This window comes from Nicotiana tomentosiformis, chromosome 11 (assembly GCF_000390325.3).
Source record: "Nicotiana tomentosiformis chromosome 11, ASM39032v3, whole genome shotgun sequence".
In the NCBI taxonomy this organism is placed as follows: Eukaryota; Viridiplantae; Streptophyta; class Magnoliopsida; order Solanales; family Solanaceae; genus Nicotiana; species Nicotiana tomentosiformis.
In genome coordinates, this window is record NC_090822.1 from 123,253,734 (window position 1) to 123,267,888 (window position 14,155).

Sequence of the window (14,155 nt, forward strand, 5' to 3'; positions counted from 1 at the left end):
CTATTATTTACTACTTTATTCATTAAATCCCTTAAAACATTAGTTAAAAACATTCATGAATTTTGTACATAAAACCTACTATTCAAGTACATCAAGAAACATCATGATTAATAAATTTGCCTCTTAAGATTATTAATAATTATGAGACAACTGAATACTTTAATTGATTTTCCTTACCTTTCTTTTTCCAAAAAAGGTAAAGAAAATATTCTTGTTTTCCAAAGTACTCCTACTATTTTGAGTAAAAAGTTTCCTAGTTTCTTCAACTTCAATCAACCAACAGACTTTCCATAATTACTTAAATGGGCTTCTATCTTTTGTTGCCAAGTCAACTGTGGTCCAAAAATAAGTGTATGGAGAAAGTATCAATTAAATCATGACTCATCATATCCATATATAGATAGAAAGCAAAAATATTATAATCTTGAGGTGCTAGTCGTTGATAAAAATACTTGTAAGCAATATAATCAAACATCTTTATAATAAAGTCGTTTGTTTCGAATATATTTAGCTGCTATAGTGAAGTACTATATAAAGAATAAATATTAATATAACAGATGAATATCTGTTATAGTAAAGTTTGTTATTGAGAATAACTATTATTTAACATTTAAAAGGGTAAAGAATTTGATTCATGTGCTTGCTTTTCATTCTTGCATAAGGGAATTTTGTATTGGAGTGATGAATTTATCTTGAAAATACAATTGATAATTAAAAAGAATAATAAGAAGTTTTGAGAGTGGGAATCAATTTCCTTTGTTTCCCATTAACGCTACAAATCCTGCATATTTTGAAGTGTTTTGGAATGTTTAATATTTCTTCATAAATAATGGAGTATTATTTTGCAGAAAATTATTCGTTTGAATTATTTAATCAATAAAATCTAAATATTAGGTGATAGTTTCTCCAATTCTAAATATTAATCATTTTAGCAAATTGAGTTTGTATTAAAATATTTGACGTCTTAAAAAAAGTAAGAAGCCATTCATTTTTTTCTCAAATTTCTTCTTACTGGTTCAGTTAGTTAAATGTCAAAATAAATAACACATTTAAAAGAAAAAAATAATTTAATCAATACTCTTATGATTAAAACTATTTGATATACTTTTATTTTAAAGAAAACATAAAGGCAACTAAACATAAACCAAATATGTTCTGTTGTGACGTGTGAGCATATAAAGCTCACGGGAGCAATAAATTACATTCTTAAAGGCTATAAAAGGAAAGTCATAAATAATAGAGCAAAAAATAAAAAATAAAAAAGGAAACAATATTATTATTTATTAAAAAAATAACACTGTATAGTCGATGTAAATATAATAATTATATATATATATATATATATATATATATATTATATAAAAATTATACAAATTTAATATACTTTTTCGGCTATCGGGCGAAAAACGATAATAACCCTTATTTATTACATAGTCCTGAAAAACAGTTCCAACTTCCCAAGAAAGAAAGCCCGAGATCTCTCTCTGATCTCTGTTGCTAAATTAAGTTGCCATTGGCCTCTTCACTATTTTTCACTCTCCTCAACTCTCCCCCCCCCCCCCCCCCCCCGCAAATTTTTTCAACCAAACCCCTCAACCCCCCACCGTTTACATCCACCTCTAATATTCTCCTATCTACTGCCACCACCTCACCACCACCATCTCCGCCGCTGTCTCTCCATTTCTTCAGTGCGTGTCTGTGTGTTTTTTCTTTCTTTCCCTATAGACTCTGTTTGATTATGTACTCTTCTGTTTTAAAAGCTTACTATCTTTGTTTTTAATCTTATCCATTTCTTCCAAACTTCCCTTTTTTCTTTTCTTTAACTTAGCTTACTCTAAAACAACTCTTACACAAAATTCTATACCTTCACAAATTTTCTTACTACTTCAAGTTATTCCCTTTTGATTTTTTCTTTTTCTGTATTTCTACATGTGAATTATCTTGAATTCTAGCTTCATACTTAATGGGGTTTTTTTCCTTTCTTTACTAGTAGGATTTATGTGAAAATCTTGAATTTTTAAGTTTCTCTGAATTTTATCTACAGTTCTTTAGCTATTTAAATTAGCTCTAAATGAACCATCTTTGTTCCTAAATTAAGGTCTTAAGTATAGTATAGTGTTGTCTTTTTTTTTTTTTTTTTTTTAATATTTTAAGGGAAGAGAGTTAGGGAGAAAAAAAAAAGGAATTAAAATGGATCAGAGTAGATTTCAGCAGCAACCAATAAATTCAGGTTTAACTAGGTATAGATCTGCACCAAGTTCTTATTTTTCTAGCTTATTAAGTAGTACTCCTAGTAGTGGTGGTGGTACTAATATTACTAGTGGGGGTTGTGGTTATGCAAGAGATGATTTTTCTCAATTACAAAATTCTCGTGGTTCGAATAGTACTGATATAGAGCAAGTTTTCGCTAAATTTGTAGCTAGTATTGGTAATCAGGGCTCGAATTCGGGTAGTTTTAGTAGTAATCAACAAATTCAGGAAAATCCTGCGAGTAATATGAATGTGAGATCAGATTTTATTGTTCCAAAACAAGAGGTTAAGCAGCAGCACGAGCGATTGACGCGACATAGGAGTAGTGATTACTCTTTAGTTTCACAGATGAATTATCAAACTCAAGCTCAACAACAGAGCCAGAGCCAGTTTATTTCATCTGTGAAACAAGAACCAGAAATGAATTACCAAAACCTAGCTCAACAACAAATTGACAATTCGAAGGCGGCCACTTCATTGGCGGCTGTAGGTAATTCATTTACATTCACGACTTCAGTGAATTCGACTCGTGTTTCACCTGTGAATATAGGTGGTGGAGTTGGTGCTGGTGGTGGTAATACGAATCTTACTCGTTATAACAGTTCGCCTGCTGGATTCTTTGACTTGATCAATATTGAAAATGGTATGCTTACTCTTGGTTAAATAGTGTTGATAGAATTTCTAGTGCTGATATGAGGATAATTAGTACATCCATTTTAAGGTTATATATTCATAGTATATGTTTTTCATGTTGGCCAATGCTTGTGCTTTTAACTAATTAAGATTCATAGTGTATACATGTATTTGAAGAAAGGATTTAAGTGTTGCAGATAATTAAAGGATCCCTTTTGAGTAGACGCAAATATGCTTTTTTCCATTTAGTTTTGTGTATCGACTGGATAACTTTAAGGTACAAATAGGATTCTTGTCAACACTGATATCCTGTTATAAACTCCCTTTATGACACTAGAGATATCGGGTCGAAGAATAGTAGGTCATTGTTGTTACACCGACCACCAGGTCGTGAGGCTTTCCCAGGGGATATTTTCTATTTAGATTCCCGTCTCTTAGAAAGAGGAGTCATATTTATAGATAGAGTTGTACTGAAATATTTTCTTGAGAAGTGAGTTCTAGTGAAATATTCTAAGATAAAGATAAGAGGGTCACTAATATGATCTAACAATCGTAGATTTTGAATTTCTTATGAATTTAAGTAGAGCTTTGTGGTCATCACAACTGTTTAATCTGACATTAGAGGTTAAGTTTGCTGCTAAAATTCCAGCAATTGACAGAATATGGTGCTATGCGAGGCGTAGGGAGTTACGGAACTGGTGCTAATGCTACAGCAGAAACTTCATTGTCGACTCCGAAGAGATTCAAGACTCAAGTGGGAATCTCATCGGGGAAACCTCCTGCTTTTCCAGGGCTAATGACTCCAATCTCTGAAATCGGAGATAAAGTCGTGGAAGAAAACAGCAGTGGCGATGAACATAAGAACGATGAGAGTTCCATTACTGATTTTCCTATCCCTTCTTGGGAAGATTCACATATTTTGTCCGACGATTTCCTCAAAGCTGAAGACATTGAGATTGAGCCGTTCTCTAATGTAAATGCATCTGATAATCAGGTAATCTTTTGTTATTAGTATCTCGTTGAAAGCTGTTGTACGCGAGATTAACTAATCATCGTCTTACACCTATGTGATTTTTTTTTATCAGAATTGTGAAGGTCTATCTCGTCCGCCAATTCCATTATCTCATCATTTGAGTTTGCCCACAAGTACATTGGAGAAGCTCTTGCAAGATTCAACACCCTTAAATGTCAGAGCAAAGAGAGGTTGCGCGACTCACCCTCGTAGCATTGCAGAAAGGGTAAACATTTTTAACACTAAAATCCTGTGATCTTTGGATTTGGTCAAATTGATGTATCTAATAAATAGATTAGGGGAGGAAAGACGCGGTAGAGAGAAAGCGAAAGAGCTTTAATCCTTACGGTTCTTGACATAAATTTAGGTGAGAAGAACAAAAATAAGCGATAGAATGAGGAGGCTGCAAGAGCTTGTTCCTAACATGGACAAGGTATAATCTTAACTTATGAATTTCGCCAAATTCTGATATAGTAGAAATTTACTGTATTCATATTGGTTTATTCTATTTTGTTGCAGCAAACAAATACAGCAGATATGTTGGATTTTGCAGTAGATTACATTAAAGAGCTGGAGAAACAAGTCAAGGTAAATAATACTAAAGAACTTTGGATCACAATGAGCAACACCAAGGGATTTCAGATTCAGTGGCCGATCTAGACTAGACGCAACGGACCTTATATCTGTGCGAGAGAAAATTGACATATATATAAAAAGCAGAATCGGCTGATTGACTTTAAATCCTGGATTCGTTTAGATCCTATTTCAAGACACTGTACAATAACATCTCCTTTTTTTTTGGATTGTTTGCAGATACTAGCAGAAAAGCGCGCCAAATGTACATGCACAAATAAGTAAAAGAGGCACATATCAAAAGTTGAGGGCAAGACAACCTTTTATACTTTAAAGGAAGATGAAAAGGAATTGACAATGGAAATAGCAAGCAGAAGTGGATTCCTTTTTTCACTTGAAGAAAATGGAGTTGGGATTTTGATGGTAAAAAGATAGGAGCAAATATATTTGATGCAAACATAATAAACTTCTTTCGTAATAGTAGTGTTCGGGTGAGTTTGCGTTGCACCTTGACTATTCCACCGAATATTTGTCTATCTTTTACTTTATAGGTCGTGGAATACTTGCTACTCCTATTTCTTATCGATACTAGTATCGGGTAATTCTATCCACCGCAAGGCGTGATGTGATATAATAAACTTAAATGTACATATACTTTTATTGTGTATTTTACTTGACCTTTTATGTCTATAAAAGGTATAGCATGCTAGAGATGTTGGAACTTTGTGCATTTTGTGGACTTTTAGGTGAAAGATAGTTAGCTTCCCTTTATGATGTATACACGTGTGCCACTATTCAAAAGTCTAATACTTTATCTCTTTAGAGAAAAAAAAAAAAAAAAAAAAGGAAGCACAATTTGTAGACCCCTCCACAAAACGTTTTTTCGTCTAATTTTAGGTGAGAATCTCTTACATAATAACAGAGCCGGAACCAGAATTTTTAGTTTATGGGTTCGAAATTTAATTGTTTTGAGTTACTGGGTTCTAAGTTAATAATTTAAATATATTCATTAAATTTTTTAAGACAAATACAGGGTTCTAATCAAAACTAATGAGTATGGTCGAACCCGTTCAGGACACTCTAGCTCCGTCCTGCATAATACGTGTGGGTTCGATTTTTACTAGTCCGATAGGTGTGGTCCCACCTAGGCTTCTACTCTAATGGTATCTGTGAAAGTCTTTCAAAGGCGGGGCTGTTCTAGCCTAATTAGAACCCTATTTATTTATGTCAAATAGTTCGCAAAATCTCAATATATTAACACATAAAGGTTATTATTTGAAGAAATAAAAAAAAATCTTTGTTGATTAAAAGCAAGCACTTTGCAAATTTTTATTTTGTAATATGAACTCAATGAGCCACATTTCTTCTTGGTTAGCTTACAATTTAGTCTTCTATGCAATTGATTGAGTGGTGCTTTAATTCTTTGCGAAAGAGACAATTGAAGGATTTGCAATTATTAATATGTCCAAAGAAAATTTATACGTGTTCGTTATTTTCTCAGAGTTGTTGCTTGTATTTATTTAGTGTTTGTAATTAGCTACATCATTCTAGTGGGAAAGCTATTAATTGTGTTGGCCCTTTTTGGTAAGGAAATTGACATGTTCCATATATTCATTTCCCAAACCTACCTTTGTCCTACTTAAAAAGTGCATTTTATCAATTTAGCAATTTTCCACTTTTTCACTAAGTTATTTTCTTATTAATTCATTGAGTTTATTTTATATTCTTTATTTTCAGAGTTGGAACTTGAAATCTTTAATTAAGAATGAATGAATTCTATTAACTCAGTAACTAGTAATAGCACCCGCGCGGATGCGCGGACACTATTCATGTCAAATATTTAAGTTATTTGGATTATATGTAAATAATTTTAAAATTTAAATTTTCTCACTAAATATAGATAATCATTGGATATTAATAATAAACACTATATGAAAAAAATTAAACATTTCTTCTATTTTTCTTTTTTGATAACCATTCTCGCCGGTGTCATTGAAAAATAGCCAGGAAGCAAAATAATAATTCATATTTATGGCAAACAATCAAATGTTGAGACTATGAATGACTCTTTGGATACGACTTGACTCTTTGGATACTACTTGAACTCTTATTATGTGTGTTGATATCTCTTAAAAAATATTTATTTTTTAAAATTTTAGTTTCTAAAACTTTATTTTTCAATAATAATTATTTTTATAATAATATAAGTGAAAATATTATCCTTAATTCAAAACTCATTTTAGTTGGTTATCTAAAAATTTTAAAAATTCTTTATTTTTTTCCAGTATGATTTCATTTTGATATTTGACATTAACCATGTTAAATATATGAGTTATTTGAATTTTATGTAAATAACCTTAAAATTTAAGCCATCTAAATAATTATAGATAATCGTTAGATATTAATTAAGAAATACTACATGAAAAAAGACTAACATTTTCTCAAATCTCGTAGTAATAATTTTATTTTTGCACTATTCTCATTGGTATCATTGGAACCTAAAAATAGCCACAGAGCGAAATAATAACTCATATTTATGGCAAAGCACAAAGGTTGACACAATATAAACGATTCTTTGGTTACGACGTGACTCTTTTACTACGACTTGAACTCTTATTAGGTATGATATTATCTTTCAAAAAATATTTATATTTTGAAATTCCAATTTCTAAAACTGTATATATATATTTCAATAATGATTATCTTTATAATGATGTAAGTGAAGATATTATCCTTAATTTAAAATTCACTTTAATCGGCTATCTAAAAAATTTAAATGATTCTTTAGCCGGAAAAACTTTTTTTCAGTATGACTCCATTTTAAGTTTATCGATATCTCTAGCCACAGATTTTGAAATTTTAATACCCTATATATACAAAAATATTTCTCTTTGAATCATTAAATGCTAAATTAGTTGATTGTTATTATATAACATTCCATATATTATCTTAAAATTGCCAAGTAGTTTATTTTTCGACACCATACTTGGCTTAACCTTAATGCAAACTACTCAAATTGTATTTAAATTCAAATTCGAACATCATATCAGTTTGTTAGTAATAGTGATTTTTTAAAAACGACAGACAATGTAAATAAAAAAAATATTCTAACATATCCTTATCTTATAATCTATGTATTTGAGTCGAAAAAAATATTTGAAATCGATGAGATTAGCTTCCAAATTTTTTATATTCAACAAAGATGAAACATAAGAAGACATTCGTTGTCATCTCTTATTTCTGGTTTTTAGATCTTTCATACATTATTTTCAATATTTATTTTTTATATCTTATTTTTTTATGTCATTCTTTCTTTTGTTATAAAAAATTAATTTTTTTTACTATAACATGATGAGTTTTAATAGAAATTGTCTACATAAAAACTTTATTTATATTTTTAGTCTTTGGTTGAAATTCTTTCATATTTTTCTTTTGGCTTTATCTAATAAGCCTAAATAGGTGCTCATCTGACCACTTAAATTAAAATATTAAAGATGTGTAATTTATATATAATCCATATATAATATGTGTTTATTCGTGTGTTGTCGGTATATCATCTATTTATATTAGCTATAAAAAGTAAAATAAATCTGGCCGGATATTTATGTAAATATTCCATAAGATTTCAGTTTTTTGAGTCTATCTATGATATGACTTCTATTATAATAATTTTAAAAACTCTCTACTAATGTTCAAAAATATCTTATTTATTTATTATCTTTGAAGTAGAAAAAAGTAAAGAGTTTTTTTCGAAGTAATTTGTTTACATTTAAAAAATAAATCCACGTCATACCAATTTTTTAAAAAACATATACTCTTTGTTACCGCTTGAAAATCACTATAGAAACTATCAACTAGAAACCAATATCTCTCTTGTTGAGTTCGAGAAAAAAAAATTCACATAATCTAATGATTCAAAACTAATATTCTTCAACGAAAAAAATATTATACTCTTGCAATATTGGTTTAACTGCAGCTAAATGAAGGGGTTTCAGCTTATACCTTTTAATTCCTAGAATGTGCTAAATTGAAATTAATGATAGCAATTGTATAGCCAAAGTTTTGTTATTTTGTTTGATGTCCATTTATACAAATTGACTCTTCAAACAAATATTCTTCAAAAAGAAAAGAAAAAAAAACTTTTTTTTTTAATATTGACTGATTTTTGTAATGTTTCTTTCTCCAGCATGTATGTTTACTTCATTATATAGGTAAGTTGACTTTTATTCGATTTTTAAACTCTTTTATTTTTTAGATAAATATAGACGTGTACCCTATATATTACATTTATTTTAAAAGAAATTCGCTTTATTCAAATCTAGCTACAATGTATTAAAGAACTATAATTATAGGGTTTTAAATGTGAAAGAGTTTTATAGTTATATGGAGTAGTTTTTATTTTATTTTATGCTATAAGCGAAGTAGTATTTAAATAATTAAAAAAAGATAACAAAAGTTTCTAACATGATTGCATATGATCATTAACCGAATTAAGTATGATAACATGATTCAATTACAAACTCTTACTTCTCGGTCTAACTTGGACTAATCCCTTAGCAGGCAAGAAATTCCTACTAACCAGACAGAAAGTAAGTTTCCACTCACTACCAAAGCGCTGTCGCACCTCTACTATTTTCGGCGTAACGAGGTTTTAGTCTTTACGAGGGCACCCCCTAGCCAGATTCAATCCCAAGGGTCAATCAAGCCTTTGAAACTAGTGAAAATAGTCGTCACAGTCTGAGTTCCTGCTTTCAACGAGACTTTCTTAGCTTGTCAAACTTTCTCTCCTTCACCAGGAAAGTTATCCGGTAAGCAAGATCTTTGATTGATGTGCCTGAATAAGGTTGATCAATGGTAGCTGCTTGGAGCTATATATATATATATATATATATATATATATAGAGAGAGAGAGAGAGAGAGAGAGAGAGAGATTTAGCAATACTAAAAAAGTTTATGAGTTTTTCTATATATTTCGCTCATGGGTCTCTCTCAAACTCAATGTTTAAATAATAGGTGATTTCTTTTCACGTGTTAAAGATATGATGAATATATTTATTTCGATATCTTTGACGATTGGAGATAACAAGTACAACAATAATAATAATAATAACATACATGGTGTATTTCTATAGTGTATGATCTGGGAAGATTAATGTGTACGCAAACTTTATCCTTACCTTGTGGAGGTAGAGATGATGTTTCCGATAGAATTTCGGCTTAAGAAAAATAATTCTCAACTGAAGACAATAAGTATCGGATAAAATAGTTAAGATGCGCGTAAGCTGATCCGAACATCAGTTTAATTTACAGAATGGGTCCCTACATCCCTTCAGAGATTGAGAAACTTGATGCTAACACTTCCACAACAATATAAAGCTGGTCCCAAAAATGCACGTCTGAAATTTCACAGATTTTCAGTAAAGAAATCTCTCAAAAACTGATCTAAAAAGGACATTTAGCAATCAAAGCAATGGGTTCCACTTCCAAAAGGAGACTTTGAAATAAATAAATAGCAAAGAAAATAACGCTTAAGAAAATTCCAAGGATGTGTTGTCACTTTTCCCGCCTCCTGAGAGTGTAAATGTGGGGCTCAATTTGAAATATGGGCTAAGAATTACATTTTTAATTAAGCTACAATTTTTTTTAATTCTCTATTCTAATGAATAATAAGAAATTCTTAGGCAAAAAAACTAAACCAATATCCTCTTATTTATTTATTTATTTATTTAGGCATTGAAAGTTAGTAGAAATGACACCAGGCAGCCACTCTTAAGGGCTGCTATTTTAGGAATTAGCCAGTACGTCCTAAATTTTAGTTTTTCTGGACAAAAATGTCCTGAGTTGTCCTGAAGTTCAGATTTTTAGTTTAAAATTTCAGGACAAAATAAGTAATAACTAATTTCTAAATAATATCCCTGAGAATGGTTATCTATGCACTTGCCCCTGAAAGTTACCGTTCTTGGCTAGTTATGGGCCTTGTTCTTTTAGGCTGGGTTAGTGGTTTCATGATCCAACCCGGCCCAGTTGCCGGGCTTACACTTAACATGATTATTCGCATTAATGGCCTTTTTAGGCGACTCATTAAATTTCATCTTCAGTTAATTTAGTGGATTAAATTTTGAATTTAAAAGCAGTTAAGATTAGCTCATTTTACAAACAAATTTAGACACATAAGGCTAAAGGGGACATAATTTAAACAGAGGCCTCCAAAAAGGCTATTTTTGCAAATGGCTCGTCTTGACATTGCCTTGAATTTTTTTTTTTACGTATACGATTTGGAGAGTTGAAGGAGATTTTATTTGGCCATGTTTTTACTAATACTTTTTTGAATGTTTTGAATTGTGACTATTAATCGTTAGTTCCTAAGTATATAAATTTTATTACAAATTTTCTTTTGAAGATTTTATGTCCAAATTTCACATCGAATAGCAGTCAGTTTAATCCTCGTGTTTCAAACTACGTCACATGGAGTGAAATAAATGGGTTAGCAAGTTTGACTTGTCTATATAGTAGGCCATATTTGTCCTCTGATTTAAAGGTATTTCTCTCTTTTTAGAGCCAGAATTCTCCTTTGTTTATGGAGGAGCCCACCTCAATCAAAGATAATGAGAATTCTTTTTTTGTTTTTGTTTCACGTCTTGTGTCCGGTATCCACATTCAGGTCCGAATAAATTCGGATTCACGCCGGAAAGTTCCACATTTGGGGGTTAAACGCTTTCTAACAAAGACCATTCCATACTCATGGACTAGAGTACTTACCATTCCGTCACAACCCTTGTTGGCAAGATAGAGAATTCGATACTGCTACTTTTGCTCCAGAAAAGCATTTCTCTGAAAATAATAAAATATTTAGGAACTTTCTAAAAACCAATAAGGTAAAAAAGAATCATTTAGCAATCGAAATCAAATCAAATGCAATGTGGTCCACTTCCAAAAGGAGAAAGAAAATATACGAAAATTCCAAGGATGTGTTGTCACTTTTCACCATTCCTGCATCTTAAAATTGAACATGCAAGGGTTTTACATCAAGGAGAATAAAAAGTTTACATTTCTGCACCGACGGTTGATAAAGATTTTTACACTATCAGACTAAGTTAAGGGTGACAAATGGGGGCGAGTTAGGGCTAAATTTTGGACGGATTAAAATAAAAATTAATAAATAGATCATTAACCGTTAAGTTAATCCAAACATATGTATAAATATTCATCGCGAAAATTATATGGTAGTATATAAAATAAAGTAATTATCTATTACTATAATTGTTAAATTACATTGGTATTTATTAATATGGGTAAAATTCACAAATCGTTGTCATTTAATTGAAAATAGCTACTATTATGGAGTTTGAAATTTCATACACGTAACTTCGTGTCATAGAGTTTCCCCCGTGAAATTTAAAACTCCATAACAATATTTATTATTTAATTACATGGCTGAAAAATAGTTAGCATGGGCTATTACTATTATTAATGAAGAATTAACTTAAATAGCCGCTTGTCTAAGCGGCTAAACTTAAAATAACCGACAAATATATATATATATATATATAATTCATGTATATGCTAAAAAAAATAAACAGTAAATTCGATCGACTATTTATTCAAATGTCCCTTATTGATTTTGAGGTTCAATCAAAATGGGCTAAGTCCTTATATTGGGCTTTTATATTGGGCCATGCTAAATGCTGAGTCATCCTTTAAAGTAAAATTGGTGTTTGGTCTACTTGTCAAGTCTTGCCAATATCAGTTAATTTGCTCAAAAAGGTAATAAACATTTGTACTCCCTCTCGTTCGCTTTTAATTGTCAAGTATTCTAAAAATTAATTTTTATTTTTACTTGTCACTTTTCGCATATCAAGAGATAAATAATTTATTTTTCTATTTTACCTTTAGCATTAATTACTCATTCCAAATTATTTTTCAAATCCATTAAGACTATACATCAATTAATATGAGTATCATAGTAAATTATATACTTTAATTATTATTTCTTAAGATGTGTGAAAAGTTAAAAGTGGACAACTAAAAGTGAACGGAGGGAGTATTTGTTTTCTTTAGTAAATACTTTCTAACTTCATCTCAAGCTCGTGCTTTTCATAATAATCTCAAATAACAAATCAGGAAAAAAAGTTTTTGCAACATATATCTTTAATTAATCATTGTAAGTTATTTCTTCCTAATTTTCCAATTTATGTTTCCTCACAACTTTTAAAATCTAAGATTCTTAACTAAAAATCTCGAGTTCAAGTCCCGCAAATAAAATCACTTTTCATATAGAGCGTTTTATCCCAAAATAAGACTTTTTACCCTGAATCTTGGATTAGTTGAATATCAAAGTCGGTAGTGACACCGAATATGAAACTTTAAAAAAATCCCAATTTCATCCCTATATATGCTAAAATTTATTTTCTCCTATATAAGAAGAACAGCTGAAGCAGACAACACTTCGTTGACATGCCTGCTTTAGCTAAAATATATTTGCCACTGTTTTTCTATATAATTACGTTGAATGCTATCGAACAGTTTTGTAAATAAAGGGAACTTTTGAGTAAAAATGGCGTGTGGTAGCCACTAAATAAGGTGGTGTTTATTTTTTATCCACCAATTCTAATGTTGAGCAAAAATAACCACTACTCTATTAAAATTAACATGAAAAGATATTTTTACCCTTTCTTCTATTTCTTTTATTCCCAAACCCTTCCTTTATACGCTTATCTCATTTAAGTTCAGAGCCAAAATTTTATAGGCAAAATTTCGCTCCCTCAATATCGTTCCTGCATGCAACTCTCAACTCTCGATTGAAGTTCAAAGCCAAAATTTCATAAGCAAAATTTCGCTCCCTCAATATCGCTCCTGCCCAGCCCACAACAATTTTCTGCGTATACTTTGTCCAACTTAATCTCTTCTCATTTGTCATCTTCTCTGCAGCGAACCAGCGTACTAGTATGTTTTCGATTTTGCTTTTATGCATTTTTTTTTTTGTATATCTCTATCGTGATCAATGTTGTATTTGTCATCAAGTATGTGTGAAATGTCCAAAATAATGATTATAACTTGATTCGCTGAGGAACAAGGTGCAGATTTTTGTGAGAAAGTTATTGAGAACCTTTTGGTATTGAAATGTGTTTGTGGTTCAATCAATATATTGATTATGTAAGGACATTTCAGAAAAATAGTCCTAAGAATTTGTAAGCTAACTGTGTTTAGGAATTTTAGTTAATTGTGCTTCTATTAAAGATGCATCTAATTAGGTCTTGAATTTTAATTTTTTAGTTTAAATATTAAGGACATTTCAGAAAAATAGTCCTACGAATTTGTAAACTAATTTTAGTTAATTGTGCTTCTATTAAAGATGCATCTAATTAGGTCCTGAATTTTAGTTTTTTAGTTTAAATAATAAGGACATTTTAGAAAAATAGTCCTAAGAATTTGTAAGCTAATTTTAGTTAATTGTGCTTCTATTAAATATGCATCTAATTAGGTCCTGGATTTTAGTTTTTTAGTTTAAATATTAAGGACATTTCAGAAAAATAGTCCTAAGAATTTGTAAGCTAAGTTTAGTTAATTGTGCTTCTATTAAAGATGCATCTAATTAGGTCCTGGATTTTAGTTTTTTAGTTTAAATATTAAGGATATTTTAGAAAAATAGTCCTAAGAATTTGTAAGCTAATTTTAGTTAATTGTTCT

General features: G+C 30.3%; 1 protein-coding gene across 2 annotated transcripts; it reads left to right on the top strand.

Moving 5' to 3' along the window:
- Positions 1-1,559: 1,559 nt before the first annotated feature.
- On the top strand, positions 1,560-5,179 carry LOC104112259 (transcription factor bHLH80-like). Of its 2 annotated transcripts, none has more exons than XM_009622132.4 (6): positions 1,560-2,893; positions 3,567-3,877; positions 3,969-4,121; positions 4,263-4,328; positions 4,415-4,483; positions 4,709-5,179. In XM_009622132.4, the coding sequence occupies exons 1-6, from the start codon at positions 2,191-2,193 to the stop codon at positions 4,751-4,753; spliced, it is 1,347 nt and encodes a 448-aa protein (XP_009620427.1). In that variant the 5' UTR covers positions 1,560-2,190; the 3' UTR covers positions 4,754-5,179. The 2 variants fall into 2 exon arrangements, with proteins under 2 accessions (XP_009620427.1, XP_009620426.1); XM_009622131.4 differs by having other exon boundaries at positions 1,561-2,893; positions 3,543-3,877.
- The last annotated feature ends 8,976 nt before the right edge of the window (positions 5,180-14,155 follow it).